The sequence below is a fragment of the Dysidea avara genome, chromosome 1 (genome assembly GCF_963678975.1).
Source record: "Dysidea avara chromosome 1, odDysAvar1.4, whole genome shotgun sequence".
NCBI lineage: Eukaryota > Metazoa > Porifera > Demospongiae > Dictyoceratida > Dysideidae > Dysidea > Dysidea avara.
The window spans coordinates 29,234,535-29,260,229 of NC_089272.1; the positions used below are offsets into that span (position 1 = coordinate 29,234,535).

The 25,695-nt window shown below is 37.7% G+C and overlaps 2 protein-coding genes and 1 long non-coding RNA gene across 17 annotated transcripts in view; 1 reads left to right on the plus strand and 2 right to left on the minus strand.

Moving 5' to 3' along the window:
- Positions 1-25,695, minus strand: part of LOC136260943 (uncharacterized) — a 196,093-nt gene that overhangs the window by 144,791 nt on the left and 25,607 nt on the right. The window lies entirely within an intron of this gene.
- Positions 7,893-19,792, minus strand: LOC136261014 (uncharacterized). Its single transcript, XM_066054979.1, has 3 exons — positions 19,711-19,792; positions 14,673-14,964; positions 7,893-8,158 (listed from the first exon to the last, which is right to left on the minus strand). The coding sequence occupies exons 1-3, from the start codon at positions 19,775-19,777 to the stop codon at positions 8,068-8,070; spliced, it is 450 nt and encodes a 149-aa protein (XP_065911051.1). The 5' UTR covers positions 19,778-19,792; the 3' UTR covers positions 7,893-8,067.
- Positions 19,462-24,186, plus strand: LOC136261021 (uncharacterized). 7 transcript variants are annotated; one of them, XR_010703781.1, is made up of 10 exons: positions 19,462-19,667; positions 20,997-21,456; positions 22,799-22,925; positions 22,992-23,192; positions 23,272-23,364; positions 23,421-23,535; positions 23,591-23,618; positions 23,682-23,717; positions 23,771-23,816; positions 23,870-24,113. It is a non-coding gene; the product is annotated as an uncharacterized lncRNA (long non-coding RNA). The 7 variants fall into 7 exon arrangements; XR_010703787.1 differs by having other exon boundaries at positions 22,992-23,160; positions 23,591-23,717; positions 23,870-24,186; XR_010703786.1 differs by having other exon boundaries at positions 22,992-23,222; positions 23,591-23,717; positions 23,870-24,185.

The window sequence follows — 25,695 nt, forward strand, 5'->3', positions numbered from 1 at the left end:
CCGTAGAGAGTTCAGCTAGAAGAAGTCACCTTGTAAAGAGTTCAGCTACAAAGAAACCATCATGTACAGAGTTCAGCTACAAAGAAACCACCTGTACAGAATTCAACTACAAACAAATTACCCTGTATAGAGATCAGCTAGAAGAAGTTACCTTGTAGATAGTTCAGCTACAACAATTCACCATGTAGAAAGATCAGCTAGAAGAAGTCACCTTGTAAAGTGTTCAGTTACAAAGAAACCATCATGTAGAGAGTTCAGCTGTAAACAAATCACTCTGTAGAGAGTTCAGCTACAAAGAAACCGCCATGTAGAGAGTTCAGCCTCATACAAACCACCTTGTAGAGAATTCAACTACAACAAATCACCCTGTAGAGAAGAAGTTACCTTGTAGAGAGTTCAGCTACAAAGAAACCACCTAGTAGAGAGTTTAGCTCCAAACAAATCACCTGTAGAGAGTTCAGCTAGAAACAAATCACCCCGTAGAGAGATCAGCTGGACGAAGTCACCTTGTAGAGAGTTCAGCTACAAAGAAACCATCATGTAGAGAGTTCAGCTGCAAACAAATCACCCTGCAGAGAGTTCAGCTACAAAAAATCACCCTGTAGAGAGTTCAGCTAGACGAAGTCACCTTATAGAGAGTTCAGCTACAAAGAAACCATCATGTAGAGAGTTCGGCTACAAAGACACCACCATGTAGAGAGTTTAGCTGCAAACAAATCACCTGTAGAGAGTTCAGCTACAAAGAAACCATCCTGTATATAGTTCAGCTACATTTCAAGTCACCCAGTAGAGAGATCAGCTGCAAAAAAATATCCTGTGGGGAATAATGGGCATGTAATAAATATATGTATATAATTTGTATAATTACTAATAAAATCAAAAATAATTGAAGTACTAAAATTCTTCTTTAAGTTCTTTTCTTCTTCCTGTAGTAAAGAAAAAAACACATGGGTTAAAAAAGCCCCAAAGCCAGCCATAGGCCGGCTTTGCAGTATACAAATACAAAAAGAAGTGATATCTAATCAAAAACAGCCAAGCTGTAAAAAAAGGTGCGGCCCCCAAAAAGGCCATGGTGAAAAAAGATGTGAAATCCAAGGTGGCGGCCAAGAAATGGCTGTGATGGTAGGTTAATGGTTACATTTTAATAACGACAATTCAGGTGAATTTTGTGCCGTTTGGTCTTGGCACCAAATTCACCTGAATTGTTGTTATTAAAATGTAACCATTAACCTACCATCACAGCCATTTCTTGGCCGCCACCTTGGATTTCACATCTTTTTTCACCATGGCCTTTTTGGGGGCCGCACCTTTTTTTACAGCTTGGCTGTTTTTGATTAGATCATATATACAGTTCAATAGCACAGTAGCAACTGAACTGTATAGTAGGGATCACGAACATTCTGGTCTTATTGCCCTAAAATTCCACACAGAAAACAGCCTCATTTTTGCTGACAGCGGCTAGGCATAGCCAAGCCCTAAATTGTCTTCTCAGAGCAATCTCAAACCCTTCCAAGAAATCTTATTTTATTCAGCTAATGCCATCAGCCAAGAAGATACAACTCAACTCTGGTTAAGACTACGGGCTTGATTTCTTCACTGTTATGACATTTATTCTGTCTGAGACATGCCTTTCCCCAACCACAGCTACTACAATGCATGTACATAGACGTAACCTTTGTCCTCCTTCGTGTCCTGTTTTTCCTCCACTACCATGTAGGTGTTCAGATTCATGTTAATACATCATGGATTCAGTGCTTTATTTTCTGTATTTAATGTGACTGGATTCATTGCAGAGACACTTCTTCTACTGTTCTTTGTTTGTAATGCTGTATAACAGGTGGAATATAGCTGAACTGATTCAGAAGTGGAATGGCCAATGTACTTTTCAGAGGTTGATAGTCGGGCTGCATTTTCAATCATAATGTCTGAATTAATTGTAGAGACACTTCTTGTACTGTTCTTCACTTCAGTGCTGTATCATGAGTGGAATATACACTGTAGCTTAAAATGGCCACTTAACGTATCAGAAAAAAATTATATATGGAACAAATTTAGACTTGCAGTAAACTTTATAATGTGTCTGGTGCCATTCCCTCCTTTGATGTGGCATGTGATGGTTTACCAGACATGAATTCATGTTAATACAAAAAGTAATTAAACAAAACAATCTACATATGTATACTAGTGGGCATTAATTTTAATCTCTACTTCAGTCATGGCTTCACTATTGACAGGCTGAGGCTGTACATATATGACTGGAGTAGGAATTAAAGGACTAATTAGATGACCTCCTTGTTTCATTGTTATTTATTTCATTTTTATCATCTCTATAGAGGTTTTCAGAAGAATCTGAAAACACACACGTATATTCAGAGTTATGGAAAGCCATATTACATTTGAACTTACATCATGTGATAGCCATGGTGTTTTATGGCACTATGGACATATAAAACATGGCCGTAGGGACCCGCCCATTATGCTGGCATAATTTTGAGCATAATAGGTACCTAAAAGCATTGAGCATAATGCCAGCATAATAGGTTAAATATTTGTACGATAGTATAAATTCTTGCTGGAAAAATGACAATTGCAAAATAAGATCGATATACTCTAATAGAGCAGTCAACAACTCTAATAGAACAATCATCAAACTGACTGTTCTATTAGAGTATATCGATCTTTTCTCTTACATGCAACAAGAATTTATTATTTGTGTTCCAGCCACTCAGTTTTTTTCTTCTATACAGTGTTAAACTAGTAGCAAAGCATATGAACTAAGGCATGAAAATCGAGTAAATATTGAGTATTAATTTAAGCATAATAGGTGAATTTTTGAGCAGTGCAGCATAGCATAATAGGTAAAATTATGAGCATAATCGGCGGGTCCCTAAACATGGGATGTTTTATCAGCATCTCAAAAACCACCGGTGCAAATCAGCTATATACTGAACGAATAATTATGTTGTTATTATACCCATATTGTCTGTGGAGTATTGTGTTTAACTGTGGCTGGTGCAGTTGTAGTTGGTTCCTTGAGCAACAAACTTTACTCACATTGTTTCAGTCTACCCAGCTGTTTAAATAGGAACCTGGCGTCAACTGGGAAAGCAGCCCACCCAGCTGTAACATCAGTGGGTACCTGCATGGGTTTAACTGGGGATACCCAACTGTCCATGTCTCAAACAGTGGGTAAAGGTCCAGGTGGGATTTTGAGTGCCCGCAACTTCACCTGTGAGACTCCTGTGGGTTACTAGTTCTGCCTAGGAAGGTTTGCCTGCACTGATTCATAGCACCTGAGTAGTGCACAAGTGTCCTAGTGTTAGTTCACTGGGTAGATGTGACCATGCTACCATTACAGCCAAATTAAAGGCTTTGCTTTTTTTGCTTTGCATGTGTGTGTGTGTGTGTGTGTGTGTGTGTGTGTGTGTGTGTGTGTGTGTGTGGTGTGTGTGTGTGTGTGTGGTGTGTGTGTGTGTGTGTGTGTGGTGTGTGGTGTGTGTGTGTGTGCGTGTGTGTGTGTGTGATTACTGCTGCTGCTGCATATTTCATTTTATTAGTGAGTCACAATCTAGTGATACAACAGAACGTTTACAAAACAAGTACACCAATAATGATACTGTTCACTACCGTGAATCATTCGTGGAAGTAATGGATGATATAAAATTGAAGATTGTCCCTAAACTGTGAGATGGAGAAAACTAGTATTGTATAATGCATGCATTGATATGTTATTCTTTTGCACGTTGCATTAATTAGAACTCTTTACACATTTTTGCACAATAGTACAACTGTAAAACTTCACTGCAAGTCGATGCACTACTTTTCTTATTTGTGATATATTTACTGATTATCACATTCATAATAACATGTAATATACCAATCAGATATTTTAGTAAAATTTTAATATGTAAATATTTTACCATAAATTACATTCCTGTAAACATCACTAACCATTCAGTGATGTTCACAGGATTTCACTATGCAAAGTACCATTACAGTAACATCTATACAGTACTTCGCATTAGTTTCAGTTCAACCGCTAATATTTTTATATAATATTGATTTTATGGATGTGACACACGGATACATTCATATACTATGCATGCAGTTGCCTTCTATATAGTATATTACATATTTGTTGTAGTTATATATTACACCTGCAATGTGTTTGACAATAATTTATAATTTAAGTTTATAATTCAAACTATATTTTAGATGTGCATGTACAGAAAGAGGTTCATTCAATAAACTTTGATTGGTAGGTATGATTAGAACCTGTGCGTGGTGATACTAGTGTTGGCTATATAATACATGAATATCAATACCAAAACAGCCAACTGAGCCAAGCTTTGAAAAAAGGCGCAGGTGTGTGGCCCTCCAAAAAAGTCAGGGTGAAAAAAGTTTGTGAAATCAAAGGTGGTGGCCAAATGCTATATAATCATTTTTTAATGATCATGGTTTGATATAGATATCACTTCTTTGTGTAATTTCATGCCCCAAAGCTGGCTTATAGCCGATTTTGAGACTTCCTTTTAACTAATGTTCTTTTTTCTTTATCATTGAACAAGAGTGAATCTATGTATCTATTATATTTAAATGATTATCATATAGCTATTACAGTACAGGTGACTGTACACGGTATTATGTGTAGCTACAGGGTGACTTTTTATACTATATGGCTGAACTCTCTACATGGTACATGGTGAATTCCATTACAGGGTATTTTAGTGGACAGTATTGTCTCATTGATCATGTTGTAACTGTTGGTAGTATACTATGTATAATGTTTGTAAACTAGATAGTTTACGACAAGTTTGGAGAGTTGTCCATGAACAACTGATCTAAAATTAAAGTAATTGGAACTGATAATCGTTCAATACCCAGCGCGTGACTATTTGTTGTACTTTGTCTAGTTCCATAATGTCTCCAACACCTAGGCTTGAACCAATGTTATGCTTTGAAAATAGCTTGGGTGTCAGTTGTGCAATTACTCTTATAATGATTCTGGTGCCATTTTTTTTCCTTTGGTAATACAGTATACGCTGGTTTACCAAGGACAAAAAGTAAAGAAATGAGGATAAGGAATAGAAAACAATGAAACAAGGAAGGTTGTCTACAAACGCAGCTAGTGCCTTGTGGGCATATCCCTACTTTCGTTATGGCTGTATCCTGCAGGCTGTATAGGAATTTATGCTGAATTGTGACCAGGCCTGCTAAAACAGGGCATGTGGGCACAAACTATACCCTTTCATTTTTCAGGTCATACCTCAGTGCTGGGACAGAATAGTTGCATTCTTTAACTTGCATCCTAAAGCCCACTAGCTAAATGCTTACTAAGAGCTGAAAATTGCATTGCCATAACAACATGGATTCATGGTACAAAAAGTTATGTGATGAAAGTTTGAAAAAGTGGGCAAAAATCGTGTGCCCACATGCCCTATTTTCGCAGGCCCAGTAACATTTATGCACTGTAGCTGCAGGTGTACAGCAGATGACATCTTTGCTTTTGTTTCTATGATATTGTTACTGTAAAATTTGTTTTTAAATGGAATGTATTAAAAAGAATATCAAGGAAAATTATAAATTATGTGCTTACCTAGGCACGTAGACAATTTTAAATAAAATCTATTGGGACTATCTTCCAATATTGCATGTGTTTACAATACTCCCCATAACTATTGTATTTTCTCCTACATGCTTTAACTTTAAGCAATCATTATAACGCTTTCAGGACTATATAGTTCTCTACATTCCAGTCATTACCAATTGAGATTATTGGTGAGATCAAAGAATATTAGGTGGTGTATTTACAGAAAAGGATATGATATTATATTTTTCTATGATTTTAATTTATGACAGGAATAAGAATCATTGTTGCATGAAAGAATAGGAATATGAATAGTATACGTGTTGTCTGTTGCATTATCCTTATATAGAAATTTACATTTCTGGCTTTTGCTAAGAGATTACTTATATCATCCAAAGCACTTTCCATCTAGCTACAAAAAAGTTTCAAGTACATGGAAAAATAGATGCTGGGAGATTAATTATAACGGCTAGTAAGTTGCTTACGACCTGTGTAATTCATATATTGTTGTAACGATCATTGATCACGGGAACTAGGCACCATCCTATTATGCTATGCTGCAGTGCTCAAATTTTTTTCATATTATGCTCAATTTTTTTGCCACAGTTCCCATGTTTTGTTACTTTCTAATGGAAAATGATAAACTTTGGCTTATGAACAACTGGTTACATGTAAAAAGTACTCGTTGTGCATTATGCATTATAAACTATAAAAACAGTGGTGTTAAATAACTACTTAATGCCATATCAGTGGCATTCTATTATTGTAAGTCAAGCTTTTTCTGTGGCATGCATTTTTACTTACAGTATGACAATTATTCTGCCTATTATGCTAGCATTATGCTTGATGCTTTCAAGCACCTATTATGTTCAAAATTATACCAGCATAATAGGCTGGTGCCTAATGGGAACAAAATGAATGGTGATAACGAAATAACTATGTGACTAGGCCTGCAAAAACGGGGCATGTGATATGGGCACAAACTCACCCCATCACATAACAGAGCACATCTCAGTATTGAGCTAGAATATGTGCACTCTAGATCTGAATCTTGCAATTGTGTTATAAATCCAATTAATATAATGTTCAAAATTGTGTGTTCATAGCATAATGGCAAAAAAAGTTATAAGAGCCACAAAAGCTCAACTTAAGGCACTTAAATTTATGTACAGTACCCACATGGCCTATTTTTTCGCAGGCCAGTCATAATCATTAATAATGATTAACCTTAATTTGTTTTTGACCGTAGGTTTCAAAAAATATAATGCAATCCTCAGCTTCGCCTCGGTTTCTAAAACCATAAAAACCTTCCTAACCAATACCTGATAATTAGGTATTTGTACATTTCATGAGTACTGATGGTGACCTGTCCATCCATCTCAGGGTTTGCAGACAGCTGGTGTACTCTGGCTCTATACTTTTGCACAGTGTATGGCCCATTATAATACAAGTGGTCCCAAGTACAAATCACACTTGAGCATCTTTTGAAACGTTCACATATAATTGACCTAAATGTAGCCCATGCTCTAAAGCCCAGACCAAACTTTACAGCCTTTTAAAATGTATAGACAAACAACTCAACTGTTAATGGAGTATCACAAACAGCCTTCACATTGATTGTGAAACGTCATACATTTACATGTAGCTAGATAATTCTGGGGTGACTGTATAAATTTTTAATTGAAAAGTACTAACTACTAACTGTAACACATTATATTAATTTTACGTTAAAAGTAACAGCCTCAAATGCTAATGATTGTAAAAAATCATTCAGTATTATAGTAAGTATATAGTACTTGAGCTGAGTCCTGAAAAGAAAGTTATTTTTTCTAAAAGAATTAATGTTTCAGCCAACCAGATGATTATTGGGGACAGTAAACGTATCAACAGTGCACATGTGCGATTTGGCTCCATTAAAAGTTTGGGAAAGGGCCATAATGGATACTGCACTTTACAGCATCCCATAACATGTGGTAAAAAAAAAATTGATTTTGAACAATGGTTTTAAAACATGTTTGGTGGATTAAGCATGCAGTATACGTACCTGTGAGCCAAATTTAAAATGTTTCTGAGGGTTCAGCTACTATAACTTGTATGTATACTAAATGCTATAATATTTCCCTGTACAGCTGCTTTTTGATATCAAATTTTAAGCTATTCTACCTGCTTCTCCTAGGTCCTGTGGCCGATTGCAAGAGTTCAATAAGGCAACGTGGAGGAGGCGGCTACTTTATGACATTGTATCCCTGTGGTATTGGAAAGACTATACTGTAGCAGTATGAAAGAACCAGCATCCATACTTGGGTATCAATTAATGCTTGGTCCAACCACAGTGACCATCCATACAACAAAGCAACTAGGAGTCTGACAATAATACACAAATCTCAGTTAAAAGTTCTAAAGAAGTAAAAACAACAGCTAATTTAACATCTGTGCGTCTGTTACTACAATAATGCTTGGGAGCTGAGCCAATAGTACAATTATCTTGATACACAATTAAGAGAAAATCCAATGATGTTCAGATGACAGTGGTAGGCACTTGAAGTTGAGTTCTTCTCCATGTAGCGTCCACTGGAAAAAAAAATGAAACAGTTAGTTATCAGGAATCATAAAAATTAACAGTGAAGCCTTATTAACTAGTTACTCCTGCCCATTTTTTATTAACGTATACTGTATGGAGGGAAACTTTGGCACTGACAAATTTGGCAAATGACCATGAATTCACCAAATTTTTAGCGTCCAAATATTTTGATCATCAGAAAAACAGTGGCTCACTTACTAGTATACAGTCTCTTGAATAACTGCTCACCATGCCACTGGACTATTGAGCTAGAGTCCTGCCAGTGCCCACATTGACCAAATGAAGCCAGGTGGTATCCTTCAACTTGAAGTCCAGACTAAACTACCATATAGTGGAAAATTTTGGTGGGAGGAAATTTTGGCAAATTGATCATTGACAGAAATTGGTGAATAATATTTTGGTGAATGCATCACATTACTTTGCCCACATAATTTTAATTTTACTAACGACGAAGCTTTGCAATGTCTACGGACAAAGTACTATAATTCAATGCTCATTACTAAAATCGATGTGCTCTTCTGTGCAGAACTGTAGGTAGCTATAATACACATTAGCTCACTGAGTCAGTTATCAAGACCGGAACACACATGGTGAGGTATGTGTGCATGGGCATCTGCCTGAGCTATTAGTCTAAACCATACTGTATTCAACGGAATACGTGCGGAAGGCTGACTAACCACTGTAACAATATTCACTCACTGATGAAGAACAACATTTTGTAGCTACAATTTCAGTGTTTAGAAAAACAGCGAGTGAAATTTAGTGCATACTCGCCAAATTAGCCAAAATTTCTCCTGCCAAAATTTTCCGCTATACGGTACATCCACTATTCCAGAGGGTGGACTAAAGTCTAATCAGGTTATTGTAGTAATTGGTAGCTGAATTAATTAAAGAAGGTCATGCACTTTGCTAAAAATTCTGTTTTGCCAACTGTGATACTTTGCTTGATTCACCAAATGTTGTTTCCTTCCGCTATTATGGTAAACAAAACACAAACATCATTATATACACATTAAAACAGTTCACATCAATTTATTGCTTCACAGGTGAAAGCACACCACATAATGTGAAATGCAGAATCAAACCAAACAATACACTGGCCTCTAGCATTCTGTATCCCAAAGTCTAAGGCATTAAATAGCCTGCTAAAAATAAATACGGTATGCTAATAATTTATTAGACTACAATATTGTGAAGGGGAAACTTGAGATGGGAAGAAAAACACTAGTTGTGAGTTCAAAAAACTTAGTATCATAGTCATAGATACTACGTATGTGTTCTAATTAAACCAGGCACTCCACAAGCATACTTATCAATAAAAGCTATATACTCATCGTGTAGCAAAAAACTAACAAACAAAGATCTTTCCATCGTAAACTGCACCATCACTGATCCTTGTACATTCTAGAGTTCTGATACCCCTTTATGAATTGTAGTCTATTAGTCTATTAAATTAATTCAAATAATCTGGCAGACCTATCGCTTGCATTGCTGCCAGCATACAGCACCTGTGGGGAAACTATCTCACAGCACACTGTCAAACATCTCACTAATTTGGATATGCCATCATTGCAGAGGGGGCATTGGTCCACTCCCTATTAAGCAGCAACATGAACTAACCATGATTGATAGTTCTTTACTACATATTATAGAATTTTGTGTGGGTGAGATCAAAGGAAAAAGTGTACTTTAAATTTCATAAAGTACACTCTCAGCTGGCCAACAGTGCTTCATCAACCACAAAGAATGCCTTATTGCACCACAAACAGTGCTTAATTCGTTCAATAAAGCACTCTTTGTGGTGCAATAAAGCACAGTTGCCAATGTGCCTTAGTGCAGGCTAATAGCCTGCGGGGCTTGCGTCAGTATGACTAATCACCCAAGCCGGTGAAGGCTGATAGCCTTGCTGCGCTGAGTGATCAATCACCCCAGCCAATACGAGTTCTACCACTGGATTGCTTTTATAGACATACCTAAATGCTTCGATGATGGGTGAGAGAAGGTAACGTTGCTGTTATGTTTGTTAATGTAAACGGACAAGTCCTGGAGATATCATGGAAATACTTCACCATGTGACTCACAATAGAATCGATTGTGGGTTGCAAACAAAACCTGCCAAAATATGCGATGAACGTTTACCATGCCAAGCTATGGTGAACTACGCGTGAGTTACTTTGTTAAACTAGTTTGTGTGTGTTCAGGCTGTTAATAATTCGTTCAACACGTGTTAATTACGAATCCTAGTGTATGGTGAAGCTACACAACTAGAAAGTTCCATAAATCATTTAAAGCATAGCCTTGCTCGTGCTATATGAAAAATAAAGCACTTGGCGCTTGGCCTCGATGCTAATAAAGCACTCGGCTTTGCCTCGTGCTTTATTAGCATCTTGGCTGTGCCCCTCGTACTTTATTTTTCATATAGCACTCGCGGCTATGCTTTAACATATACATATAGTTGACGCTGAAGTGGTAACTAAACTCATTACATAAGATTGACTTACATTGCAGACTTCCTCTAAAACACCAGTTAATCGATTGGCGGTTTCTAGAATTCGTAAATTTGAAATAAGTAATTGTCAGCTTTTTAAAAAAAAGTTAAAAACACTAAATGAATAGTTATGAAATACGTTGTACCTGAACACACCAATCATTATTTGACCAATTCACTAGTGATTAAAATTTGTAGATGCACAGCTTGATGTTTTCATCATTTGGTATTGTATATTTAATACGTATTTGTACTTGCAATGGGAATAAACAGTGTGGGTCACAACTGATGAGGGAACATAGAGCCATGGACATTATATACTACATACCTGGATCGCGTATTGCCAGTTTTCAAAGGAACAACCTGCATTGTAATTGCACTTGTTAACACCTTTCCTTTGTAGTCTACCGCGCTAGGCGGTATAGTATCTGGCTCTATAGCATCGTATATGCTACCATCTACAGTTTCAATGGCTATAGAGGACAAATCCTGATTGGCTAAGTATTGAAGCTGATAATTTGGCACTAATTGAGTAGTACAACAGTGGTATCCGCTTCACATGTGCTTCATGTTGCTTGGAAGGTGTTTGAGGCTCTCAGGTCTTGTTAAATGGCTAATGATGCCACTTACTATCACTCTGTTGGTTGAGTGGATACAGACGGATGGTTTAAGGTTGGCATAATGATTGTAGCGTGGTTTTCTGAGTTGCGACTCGATGAAATATGGTGGCAAATTTGGCACTTGTAAAATCACTTTCATGATGCTCATGCTGTATTTCAAGCATTTTTCTGGTCATTCAGTCTATTGAGTGGTGCTCTGCATATCCTTTACTGCCTACTAATCACTGAAGAAGATAAATCCTTAGGTAAATCCTTCATGTTACTAAAACTAGTTTTACAGGAAACATTTACGATAACTGACTGAAGACCGTATATTGAAGTACAGTACAACACAGATTGGAATGTTTATAAGTGTTAACAAAGTCGGTATGCAATTCCAGGTACGTAGTATATAATAGCTATGATAGGGCAACCTACAGTGAGTGCCTGTGCGTCACCCCCTGGTACGAAGGAAAGCAAGCATCATACTATTCAGCCTCGTTTGTGAAATTAAACAGAGCCACAGTAGGCTCCGCAAATCAAAAAATAAACTTTTACAAATCGATCCCCTGGGATGTTAATCATAACATACCATTGCTAGATCCACCATGAAACTGGAAGTGCGATTGTTGTCTTCACAGAAATATCGCATTTTATATCTCATGAGACATAAAATTTATTTTTAAAATGTCGTGCTGCACACAAATAACCGGATGAAACTTGCCACTTAGCCAGATCTTATCTAGAGTTGTTATAGTTAAAAATTACACACAGCAGTAGTTTGATTCCCAGCACAGGGCTGCTTTCATTCAAAAATTACAAAACGAAGCACGATTTTTAAAATTCAAGCTGCCCTACCAGCCAAGACAAGTAAAACTAACTATTCTTCACAGTATTCTGATAAGGTAAGGTGCATAGTCTGTCCATGCTGTTAGTCTGGAAAGGATCTGAGACTTCTCACCATCTGGGTGACGACTGTCAAAATTTTCGTGCTTCATTTCCTCAATGACGCTTCCAGCACTTCTGATGCCGCACTGATCACCTAATTTTGTTTAGAATGATGATAAAAGATTGACCAAAATGTTTGGTAGTAGTAGCAGTCGTTGTTTCTGTGATTTCATATGATGTAGCATTCCAGCAGCTTGCCAGGAGCCCCACCTAGCTCGATTCGATAATGAAATATTACGTACTTTTTTTGGTTTATTTTTGAATATTTTGCAACATGATGGTGCTGTAGGGTGATTTAGCAAAGATTTGAAAGCCACTGTGGAGCACGAGAAGTGAAGTCAGTTTTGGATGATTTAGCTGCCTGCAGTGGTCTAGAGCTTCAAACTACACGTGGAGGGTATCAGTGAAATAATAATTGACAACCACTGGCACCAACTGTCCAGGGACATCTTTGGCCATCGTTCCAGTCCATCATTGATGGGTATTGTGGCTGCAGAAGTGTTGGAAATGGCTAGAAGGCATGATATAATTCCCAAATGTTGCAGAAAATTTTGACGCTTGTCACCCAGATGGTGAGAATTAAGTCTCAGATCCTTTCCAGACTTACAGCATAGACAGACTATGCACCCAACCTTATCACAATACTGTGAAGAATATTCGGCTTTTCTTGTTTTGGCTGGTAGGGCAGCTTGAGTTCGAAAGTTCATGTTTTGTTTTGTAATTTTGAAAAGAAAGCAGTCCTGTGCCACAAATATAGCAAATCATTTGCTTACTGCTGTGTGTACTTTTTAACCACAACAACTAGATAAGATAGCAAGTTTCATCCGGTCTTTTGTGTGGAGCACAAAATTTTAAAAATAAATTTTGCATCTCGTGAGACACAAAATGCTATATTTCTGTGAAGACAACAATTGTGCCTCCAGTTTCATGGTGGATCTAGCAATGGGATACTACCATGAACATCCCACAATGGTACGGGGATTGATTTGTAAAGCAGATTTCTCAGTTTGCGGACCCTAGCCACAGCTGGAAAAACACAAATTGTTTATTTATTAAGACCTTCATATTTAACACATTAGTTAAGGGATGGATCCTATACTGAGAGGCTGTCAATACTAACCATCACTGTTGTATAGATGCCAGAGGAGTGATTTAATTTTTCTATACAAAATTTTTAACGACTACTTCAGCTGACTTTACTAATCTATACACCTACTCCACTACTACTACCAGGGGGCACCAGTTTAAATTGTTCAAGCAACATTCAAGATTGTTATGCAGATGTAATTGCTTTATGAACAGAGTGATTAATGATTGGAACAGTTTACCTACCTCTGTTGTAGAAAGTACTTCAATTAACACTTTTAAATCGCTGTTAGATAATTATTTTTTAGATTTTAATACTTTTGTATAATGCATTGATCGGGTATACAGGCTTTGCCTTTACCCGTATTTAATCATAATCATAATCGTAACATGGCACTTGTTACACGAAAAGCACGGACAACAACACTACAGTACAGTGTCATAAAACGATTTGTCACTGCGAGGTGTTGTCTTCAGTCTGTTCTCACCACTGCCATCCAAGCTGAGTAAAGTCTTGTACCATCCACTTGTGTTAAGTACAGTAAATGGCTTGTTTCCTTGGTCTGCCACTATGAAATGACGTGGCACAAACCTGCATAGTATCTCTGTGTTTGTACGTCTAAAAAATATTCTAAGTCAAAACCTTGTCCCAAAAAAAAATTCGCCTGAGGCGGGACATCCAGGTCCCGCTTTACAGGGTCTGACCCCACGTGCTAAATTAAATGTGGACGTGTTACTACACGTCATAGCATAGCCCTGCTTCTTTCGTGAGCCACACCCACTTACATAAATTAAAGTCTGTAGGCATATGGTAGCCATGCCTATTCACCAGTCTGTAGGTACGTATGCACGAATCCACATCCATTATTGTCTGCAGGCTTATGTAGAGCCACACTCACTGATCAGTTGTTATTGTATGAGTCATAATCTAGTATAATAGTGCTGTGATTAACTCTTAAAATATTGTGACTGGTTTTGTGAAAAGCAGGCTATTTAGTGATGAGCTTGCAAAAAACTTCACAAACAAGTATAAGAAAAAAATTAGGAATTTTAAATTAGAGTAGGGACAGTGTATAGTGCTGCAATAAAAGGTACTGAAACAAGCTGGATCGGAATAGTACGTAATGTCCAAATATTGTAAAACAATAAGAAGTGAATATCTCTACTGTGCATTGAGTGTAGCACAGTAGGGATATTCACTTCTTATTGTTTTACAGTATTTGGACATTACTGTACGTACTACTCTGATCCAGCTTTTTTCAGTACTTTTTATTGCAGCACTATACACTGTCCCTACTCTAATTTAAAATTCCTAATTTTTGTTATAATAAACGTACAGTAGATACTGTATGTGCAGCACATATGTACTAGTAAAGTTGTCACTTGCAGCTTTGATAAGCAGGATTATCATTCATGATCACTCTATCACTTGTGCCATAGGCTGGATTAGCTTCTAGCTTCACATCACTCTTGGTAATAGCAGGTGTAATCACTGTTTCATACAATGGCATCTGTTGTGTTGGTTGGTGAGTAGTCTTGTAAATCTTCTCAAATTTTCTCTTAACAATGACAAATGTGATCAAAAATGTGATGACAACAGAAACAGTTAATGTGATGATGAATGTTATAGTGAATGTCACAGCAACAGCTGCTCCAGTGGATAGTGAACTTGAGTCTATATAATGTATTACATGTAGTTTAAGAAATAAATTTTGAACAGTTATTTAAATTTTTATCAAAACAAGCATTTATAAAAGCTCTTACATTATAGAAGAAGCATATAATTATACCAATTTTTAAAACCTATCGTACAGCAATACCCAATACTTTGGTAATAGTCATACATTAGGGAAATTGCAGTGATAAGGAAGGAAACTAACAAGGTGTTATTAGACAACCATTTAGTAGGAATATCATACAATAGGAAATTTTGAAAGCTGATGAATCAGTTAATTTCAATTTGCTGTTTAGATCTAAGATTTTCATCAACATTGTTTTAATTAGTCACAAAGCTGATGGAGTGTGAATAGCGGACTTGCATGATTACGTGACGCGTGAGGGTACACGCCCATTTATGGTATCACGTAAAATAAATTCCGTATGAAATGTATAGAAATTTGTCACAGGCGCGCTTCAGGAGCCACTACGGCTACATTCTACCGTATATTTCTATGAAATTTCGTGTGGTAGAAGCCAAATCATAAAGCTATCTTACTGTGAAAACCGCTCATTAATACCTCTTACAGAACTGGACTTATGGAAGCTGCTAATGGGACAGACCCTGTGGTCATTGTGTCAACTATCGGTACGCGGATACCTGTTAACCAGGCCATTCATACTATCCACTCCCATAGAGCTAACAGAAGACGATATACCAGGTGCCTCTCTATCTGGTCGGGATCCCAGCGAGCTTCACGTGCAGGAGCTTAAGCGTTGGTTGAAGTGTAGAGGAGCTAAACTCTCAGGACGAAAAGCTGACCTTGTTAAGAGGTAAATAATTCAGTATTCGCACTTGGTGTCTAACTCCACAACTGTTACAGCTAACCAGAAGTCATCAGCTAAGAAAACATATAAGACTACAGGAGCTATGAAACACAAAGAGGCAGGATATAGACTTTTCCAAGATGACCATGTCCAAAGAGTAAAATTTAATCCAGGAAATATTGATCAAAATATATGCTTTTTTAGTGCATTGGTGCAAACTTCTTTCAAAACATCAGTGCACTATTCTACATCGATTTGTTTATATAGATCAAATGGTGCAGTATGTGGTGCACATTGTAAATGTAAGGCAGGAGGTGGAGGCTGTTGCAAACATGTTGCAGCTCTGTTGTACTGTGTGTTAGACTATTCTGAACGTCAGCTCCAAGTGATTCCAGATCATAAAACTTGTACGGACAAGCCTCAACAATGGAATATAGCCAAAAACTCTACAGACGGTCCAATTTTATTCTCAGACATATTAATTGTGCATCATGTATACGGTAAACGTAAAGCTGAAGAAGAATATACCAGATCCAGTAAACGTAAGGAATACCGTGCTTGTCCAACATCATTTCAAGCTGTGTCAGAAGGTCAAATCCGTGCTTTGTGCACAAGCCTTGAATCCCATACAGATAATCCACCATTTCCTAAAGTTTTAAGGGGTAATGACTGCATACCACTTGTTGAAAGTGAAGCTTGTTCATCCACCTCATCAACATCTAATCCAAAGCACAGTACTCATACAGAAGACAACAGAAGCAACGATGTCAAAGATGACAGTACAGTACACAGCAGCATGGCACCAAACAATGTTGAACAGGATCTATTGGAGAGTTATATTGATGAAGAAATGAATCCTGAAACAACAGTGCAAGCACAGAGGAAACAGTGTTAAGTACTGAGGAAGCAGTGTTTGCTTATGTTAATGTGAACCAATTAGAAGCTGAAAGGATTCAGGTAGAAACGAAAGAGTAATCAAAATCTTCAGCATGGTATAAGGAACGTCAGTGTAGAATAACAACCTCCTACTTTGGCCGAGTCTGTAAAATGCGGCAAACAACATCTGGTAATAAATTAGCAACTACCATTACCAGTCAATGTAAAAACAATTTACCCCATTGGCATGTGCTTGGGGAAAAGACAATGAACCACTGGCTATAGAAACTTATATTCAGCATATGGCAGCACTAAATAAAATCATTACAGTTGGTCAAACAGGTCTTATAATCAATCCAAGCTTTCCCTGTTTGGGCGCGTCTCCAGATGGGTTGCTGACAGACTCTAGCAACACTGATCCAAATGGCATATTAGAAATAAAATGCCCCTACAAATACCGTGATGTAGACCCTTGTGAAGCTGCAGCAAACAAAGATTTCTGTTGTGAACTAGCAGGTGACACCATTACACTCAAAAGAAACCACAATTATTTTTATCAAATTCAAGGGCAGATGGCCATTAGCTCCAGAAAGTGGTGTGACTTTGTAATATATACAAACAAGAAGTGTCAGTTGAACGTATCAGTTTTGATGAATCTCACTGGATGACAATGCTACCAAAACTGAAGGACTTCTATGTTAAGGAACTGATACCTATATTGGAGAAAAAGTTGCATACGATGTAAAGTCCATGTCACATTCACAGTATTATATATAGGTTATTATCAACAGTTCATCATATAAATGATTAGGCATGTAGGTACACTAACTTATTGCTGGTACTCTAATTTTGTGTCCAACCCACCCACATACCTTACATTATCACAAAATATAATACTTGAACCACTAGACTAACATGCAAAGAAAGCAGCGTAGCTACATTCTCATAGTGAAATTATTCAACCAACTGAGGTAAGAAATTTGTCAATATACAACATATAAACCAAATTTGATCCAACTGTTCATGTAACGACAAGGGGATAACACCCTGAAGAATCCGAAAATTTTTAATTCGTTCTATGGCCCTTTCAACATGTATCCGCACTGAGGCAATATGCCTTGTTTCTGTTTCTTCTTCAATTGTTAGCTGTTCTCTATCCCTTAAAAATGGTGGAATATTTAAAATGACTCTCTTTTCTACTAGCAAATCCTGCACATCAAAACCTCTATCTGCCATTACAACATCACCTTCCTCGAGAAGCTCAATTAACCCACAGCTTTGGGTTATGGCCTTGTCTGATACGTGTCCACCATATAAATGTGATACAAATGTAACCATTCCACTTGGAGATATGCCCACTAAACCTTTAGCTGTGTTATGACTTTTGTATTGAGAGTACGTTTGAGATTGAGCTCTAAATGATGATGGCATCTGTATAAAAATCTCAGTGCAATCAATAATAACTCGTGTTTGTGGGTAATGAGCTTTAAAACAAGCTAGCATTGTGTCATTCACTGTCTGTTTAGTGGCCCATATTGGCAACTGCTTCAGCTTGAAATAAAGAAAATTAATCCAGGTTATTACAATACGGATGTAAATTAAATCTATCACCAATGTCCTTCTCTAATGGATTGCAACGAAGTCGGTACAGAACAATAAATAATTCATCAATAGGCTGGACTTTTCGGCTTGGACCACATTTATCTGTTCCAACTGGTCAATCGCTTTTGAAATCAGATCCCCAATAATTTAATTGAGTTACTGCCGGGCCCAAAAATTCATAAAAACTACAGAGAATAGCATATGAAGAAAATCCTGTATAAAACCGTATATCATTATCACTACCAGCGAAACGTTGCAAACAAAACTTCTCAGCTGTTAAGGTTTCAACCTTTATCTTAAGGTCAGCAATCTCTTGTTGAAGCTTTTCAATAATGGAATCAGATGTCAAGGTTTCAGTGGTGTCAGAATCTGCCAGCGTTGAGGTACTACTACTATAACTTGTAGTGGCTATTGACTGGGAGCTTGCTTTATGCTTTTTGGCTGGGGCTTGTCGTGCTGTTGGAGGTTTTCTAAAAGAAGGTGTGGGTAGTAAAGGAAATAACACTGGAATATCGGTCGTACCCATTTTCTTTCCATTTCTAAAGTGTACAGAGCACACGCGGTGGTGCTCACCTGGAGTAAACTCTTTCCTCTTTATAGCATTGATCCACTTCGTTCTGTACGGTTCATCTTTAGGAATCTTATGGAAAGAAAGCGTCGTATCCTTCTTAGAATTTGAGTAGCAGCCTGGAACACAGCACGTATATCCGCCCCTAGGTTTTGGTTTATGGACTGATCGAGTTTCCTCTGTGACCGCGGCAGATTTTGTCCCATTAGCAGCTTCCATAAGTCCAGTTCTGTAAGAGGTATTAATGAGCAGTTTTCACAGTAAGATAGCTTTATGATTTGGCTTCAACCACACGAAAGTTTATAGAAATATACGGTAGAATGTAGCCATAGTGGCTCCTGAAGCGCGCGCTTGTGACAAATTTCAATACATTTCATAAGGAATTTATTTTATGTGATACCATAAATGGGCGTGTACCCTCACGCGTGACGTAATCATGCAAGTCCGCTATTCATCAAATTTTCCTGACATAACAATATTGTTCAAATTAACATAATATATACCACTTTAGCACGGGAGTTCAAAGGCACCACTCGGTGTTTAACTCGAATATTACCTGTGAAATATCATGGGAAAGCGAATGACTTTGATACCCAGCCAGTTCAAAGAATCGATGCACTTTGACTCATTATACTGAGCGAAATAGAGCTTTGTATTGTGGGATTTATTTTTGTAGTGGTTGCTAAGCTTAGTAGATTTGCTAAGATAGACTAGTTGGTTGTTACTAAAGGATAATGAAGGCACAAAATAATTGTTTGGGTGATTGCGGATGCGTATTTCTACCCACCGCGTATCAGCCTTTGAACAGACCAGGGAACAGCAAAGCTACTACTGCTACGTTGAAATAGGTTAGTGACTTACAGTCCTAAGTACTTTAATATAATAACTTACTTACTGTCCCAATAGTGAAGTTAGTTGGCTTAATGTAGTACAAACATGATAACAATATAAACTCCATCCCACAATCGCAAGTTTTCTAACATTGCATGTTGAAGCATAGTAACGTTTTAACATATGGACAACGTTTTGATGGCTATTAGCCCACACTATTAAAACCATGATCGATCTTCAGATGCTACTGTATAAAACAAATGGGATGAGTTCTCGTTAGTTCTTTCACCTAATAGGTGAGTGCGCCCCAAGTGATACACATCACTTATACCATGGCTGCTTGGGATTTTGCTGAAATATACACCCAAAGCCCTTGGGCTTTGAATGTACTGCATATATCAGCAAAATCCCTCGCAGCCATGGTATAGCTATTACATGTATGCTACCAATTACTTAGTTGGTAAAATGATTCAATTGTCAAAGGTAACATGGCATGAACCATGCTTTGTTTTGATTCCAGTTAATGACACACCACTACTATTTTAGGAATTGCACAACACACTGCCTTGTGTTTTGATGTTTATATTATACTTTGTCAATAGGTCTTGTTAAAGGAAGGCTGAACATTATACTGACCCATTTACTGTTGCAGGTCATGTACCCAGGTAACAAGCTCTGGAAAATTTCAACAGTGTACATGTGTGTGTTATTATTGTGCCAGGGTTTGCAACTTTGATAGCTAATTTACACCTTTGGTAACTTTTTCCATGCCTAGACAAGCCATTCAGCTATGCAACAGACATATACACGATCTTCATATGGATACCAATACAGCATTTTAAAGTGTGTTATGCATCACTATACGTGTACCCCAATACAAGATGATTGATGTAATCTTACTTGATGCAAAGCTATTAGCCATACATACAAAACATCTGCATGTGCCTTAATACCCGACTAGGAAATTGAAATAAAGCACAAGGCACTTGCAGCTATTCTACAACATGATGACTATACATTGGCCATCGGAGTGGTTAACCTACAAATGCACAAAAAAGAAAACAATGGCTGACTGAACAAGTACTCTGTACCATTGGAGCTACTACTAAGCGGCAGCTAGAATGGTATATATACTAATGTCTCACATAGTTCTAGGCTGCTTTCTGATCTAAGGTTTGATCACACTGATACATAACTTAATCCATATACAACTCATTCCACTTCTGGAAGAATTAATGCTAATCCTTTTTCTTTCACTCCTTATTACGATGCTGTGCATTTTCTGTAATCACATGATCCCTTATTCCTATTAATCTCCTCCTATTACATATTTTTATCACATCAAGGTGCTCGTAGGAACCCCTTGGAAAACCACATCTCTGTCCAGGCCATTGAGCAGTCAGAAAGAAAGCATTGTCGAAATGACATGACTAGTGCTGTGTAAGTTGTGCTACTTATTCTTGTACATTTGTGGATATCACACACAGCGCAACTGGAAGCATATACGGATATATACAAAACAGTCATTTTCAGACATATACGGAGAATATACAGACAAATACAGAGACGGAGCAAGATGGCAGGCCGTATACAGGTGTATAGCTTGCCAATGAACGACGCTACATATACGTGAACGCCTTCTTCTGTTCACATAATTGTGGTCAAGACTGACTGCATTGTGTGAAACGTCGTCAGGGGCGAATCGCTATTGTGACAAAGAACCAGCCGCAGCTACTGATTGACTGACACTCGAGTGGCAGTATGGTGCAGCCGAAGCACAGATGGTAGAAGTGACTGATGTTTTGAGTGAGTACTAGTTTGTATGTACAAATATAACAGCAGTTAGCCGTCATCCTTGTTAAGTTACCAGCGGCCCAACGGGAAGGAAGAACTGCCGGGTTTTGCCCACTCTTGGGTAACTCAGGCGCCCTTGTTAGCTTGTCCCTTTTATTCTTTTAGTCAATGGGTCGGGAAAAGAGAATGAACAACGGATGAAAAATCATGCGGTTAGCTACACTCAGGAAGAAAAGAAAGTCTTTGGGTAACATGCTGCCACAAACAGTGTCATGTAGCTACAGTCTCGGTGGACATGGAACAGACTTAAATGCTACAGATCGTATATTAGTTATAGTTATTTTCAGTTTGTATGAATTTGGTTAGACAATATGAATTCCTAGCCACTCTTTTACAAACTTTAGCCAGAGAGATTCTTTGTGATGTACGGAATATCAGCATCATGTTATTAGTAAATTTGATTCAAGGTGCAAACGTTAGCAGATTCTTGATGGTAGATATTTAGTAGTGGCCCAACACCGCTTCATATAGTAAAACATCTGTTTTTTTGCTGACCCAATGCTCTGGCTGTAGACTAGTTGTTCACTGCCAATCCATATATGGCAGCATACTTCATCTGTTGTCTGAAGAGAAAGTGACATGGCCACAACAGACTAGTAGAGTCAATCCAATGGTCCCAGCATAGAATCTGGGCTGGCTTGATTTCTGTCGTCCTGGAACAGAAGTGTAAAACTCCGAGTGGGTCAATGAAGGTGAATCCATAGCAGAATTAAATTTTGTTGAGTCAGTCTGGCAATGCTCACCCCTTCAAAAAGAACAACAGAAGCTTGCACACATGCAGTAGTACGCACGGGATTGCTTGAGTGTGGGATTGTAAGGGGTCATTCTTTACATGTACTCATAAAACTGTTGACACGCTTTACTTACCAGTTCTACTCGTCTGGTCTCTTGCGTAGGCATTCTGTGGGTTGCTTTGCATCTGTGGGAGCTGGTGCAATGTATTAAGAGACCCATCTGTATCAGATGAGTCCCATACAAATATTAATTATTGTGATATTCCTGTAGTGTGCTTTATTTTAAATCTCTGTACCATGTTATAAAGTACCCAACTAGTTATGAATATAATAACTATGGTTATAGACAAAAGTGTAACTGTTGCATCTTTGTCTCATCTCTCTTGGGTGTGATGCATGTGACTGGCCTAGCCCACACCCAAGACAACATGTGGCCATATATACTCCTTAGCTTTGTGTGCTAATAGTATTGGCAAGAATAATAATTTACTGTAGGTATTGGTATGAATTTTACTTGTGTATACCATGTGTCCAGTGTACAATATCCTCTACTTATATAGCTGCGTGTGGGTCTCAAGAATGCCAAATGATGACACAGGCAATTTTAATTCTTAGGAAGGACGTTGGACAGGTGAGCTGTGAAGTCAGATGACCAACATGAAACTGCAGTAAGGGAAAGTCCATGCAGTGAGCCATTACCAATTAGTGTTATCACAATTTTTTTAATTTACAACAACTTCATAAATATTATAGGTTTTTTGACTGTTATATTCAATTACTTGCTAACGAATTTACTCAAGATGAGAAAGAAAGCTGATGACTATTTTCTTAAGTTGTAATTTTGTCTTATATCTCTAATTCTGTTCACAGAGCAGCACATCGACACTATGACACCAGCGTTTACAGTGTCAACCATGAAGGAGTGAATGAATCGCACAAACAGTTAAAAAAGAGGTGCACATAAACTACAGATAGTCAGATACTGTAATATGCAAGCTGTATTATGTGGACTGCATATGTCCTTTCATGATAGAAGAATTACATGCAGTACATGGACCTAAGAGAAGAGGGACAATGAAAGTAATCAGGTGTTACACGTCCTACTAACCACTGTGGAGATCTGACAGTATGTGTATATGTGTACCCTATAATAATTGGTGACTGTGCACTTATGCAATATAGACTTTGGACTACCTACATTTTTGAAATACTGGAACATTGAATAAAGCATTGAAGGAAAGTGGATATTGTCTACTCCTTTGTAAACTCTGTATGATGTACCTGCTTGGGTGATTCAGTAAGTTATTTGTGCTGCATTGACCCTGTGTTTCTAGCAATCTTGAATCCTCAAGGTGCACAAGTGCTGAATATCACAGCATGGTACGTGGCATGCAAGATGCGGGTCACATGCAAGATGCGGGTCACATGTATGTTTTTATATAGAGCACTCCAAGAGCAGTTAGTTTGAGAGATACCAATGTGAGTAGAGTTATACTGTATGGTTTTGCTAATTTTTATCTCATGTACTACAGCAGTCCCACAAGTTCAGTGCACCTACTCACCTTGAAACTGGCATTGGTAAGTATATTTACAACATGCAAAGTATGAACATTAATGTTAACTATTTGCAGATGAAGAAATGATGTGATTGTTCTCAGCCGTATGAAGAAAGCAAGAATTGGGTAGTGTTGTGGGTCCTTGCTACACAGCTCAGTGATGATCAGGCAGAACAGTTATAACTGAAAACTCATTGACTATGAGGTTGTTTTACCTTTTTTTTTTTGTTTCAGTTTCATTATTGTACAACTGTACTTTGTTTTGGCTCATGTGAAATAGCAACAATAAATCGAAAGCGACATCATTAATTAAAAGGGTATTTCGGAGGGAATATGGGCCGTACGAGGGCAAGGTGTGGGTCTAGCAGAAGCGTATACAGCCGTATAGAGGATAGTATGCAGCCGTATTGAGGTATGTGTGACTCTGTGTGGGTCTATAATACGATTATACTCGTGACATATACAGAAGTGCCGTCTAAGTTAAGAGTCCAGGTTCGGGACAGACTGATCTATATGTTTGGGTTGATGCTACACGTATGTAATCAGTCTTTGTTTATATATGTGCTGTAGACGCTGCTATACCGATCAGTCTATGCCTCTCGTTGCGCTGTGACAGTTGAGTAACTTTATCAGTGGGAATGTCTTACTCTGGAACACTGATGGTAGGAAAAAGAAGTCTGATGGGTGCACCCGTGCTTACCAGGTTTGGCTACACCACTGTGCTACAGTACACTACTTGAGTAAATAATGACTAAAGTGACACATGTTTGTGTACATAACATTATGTGCTATACACATAGCATGACTCACAGAAATGAAAAGTTTAAATTCTGACATATTGCTATATAGTTATAATTTATCCTCATTTTATAATGCACACTTGAAGGAATTGAAAATAATTAATTTTCTGGTAAAATATAACCTAGTTATCTTCATTAAAATTTACATGCACTATACACATTACTTGACTAGTCAATACATACAATAATCCCAAATACAAGTGTATGGCTTAAGTTTTGATACTAGCCCGAACCACCTTATTATTATTGATTATAGGTTCTGGATCCTGTGTCTCATAGCTAAGTCTCATCACCTAAATTCAGACCTAAATTCAGACATGATATAGGTTTTCACCATCATAAATATCATTATCTCAATGTTTAAAGGTTGTATGGGGGTAGATTTTCATAGTAGTTGGACATCAAAACACAGAGTTCTATGGAATTTAGAAACCCAAAAAGCCCTGTGTTGTGGTGCACAAGTGAAGCGAGGACACTACTACAAGGTCTGAGGGTTTCTAAATTCTGTAAAACCCTGTGTTTTGATGTCTAACTAATTTAGACCACAGCTTCTTGTTGCATCTTCACTATTACTTGTGCCTTCACAGCTGCTTGTAACACAAGCAATGTAGTGTTAACAAGCCCAATACACTTCCCTGTAATTTATAATGCATGTTATGGCACCTCGCCACCAGTAAAATGCCCATACATTCCAATGTTACAGATGCGTAATTGCCGTGTTTTGTATTGCCCCAGAGACAGGGATCTACTGAGACATGAACAAGGGATCTACAGAGACATGAACAAGGGATCTACAGGATTTAGATACCCAAGTATTTCACCTTGCTGTGGTCTAAATTGTGTAAGATGTCTCTAGGAGACATTTTAGGCAGCATGTTTAACTTTTGGGGGATCTCTACTTAAACAGTACTATACCATGCCATTTGATAGCTATATAGTTTACATGCTAAGGGATACTTTGGGACCATTACTATGTGTCCAAATTATGCAGGTGTTCTCATTTTTCAAGTGTTCTGATTTACAGGTTCCACTGTAAATTCTATTTTTAATCCAAAGAAGCAATTACACTAATAGTTATGGATGGTGATAATGATATCCTTG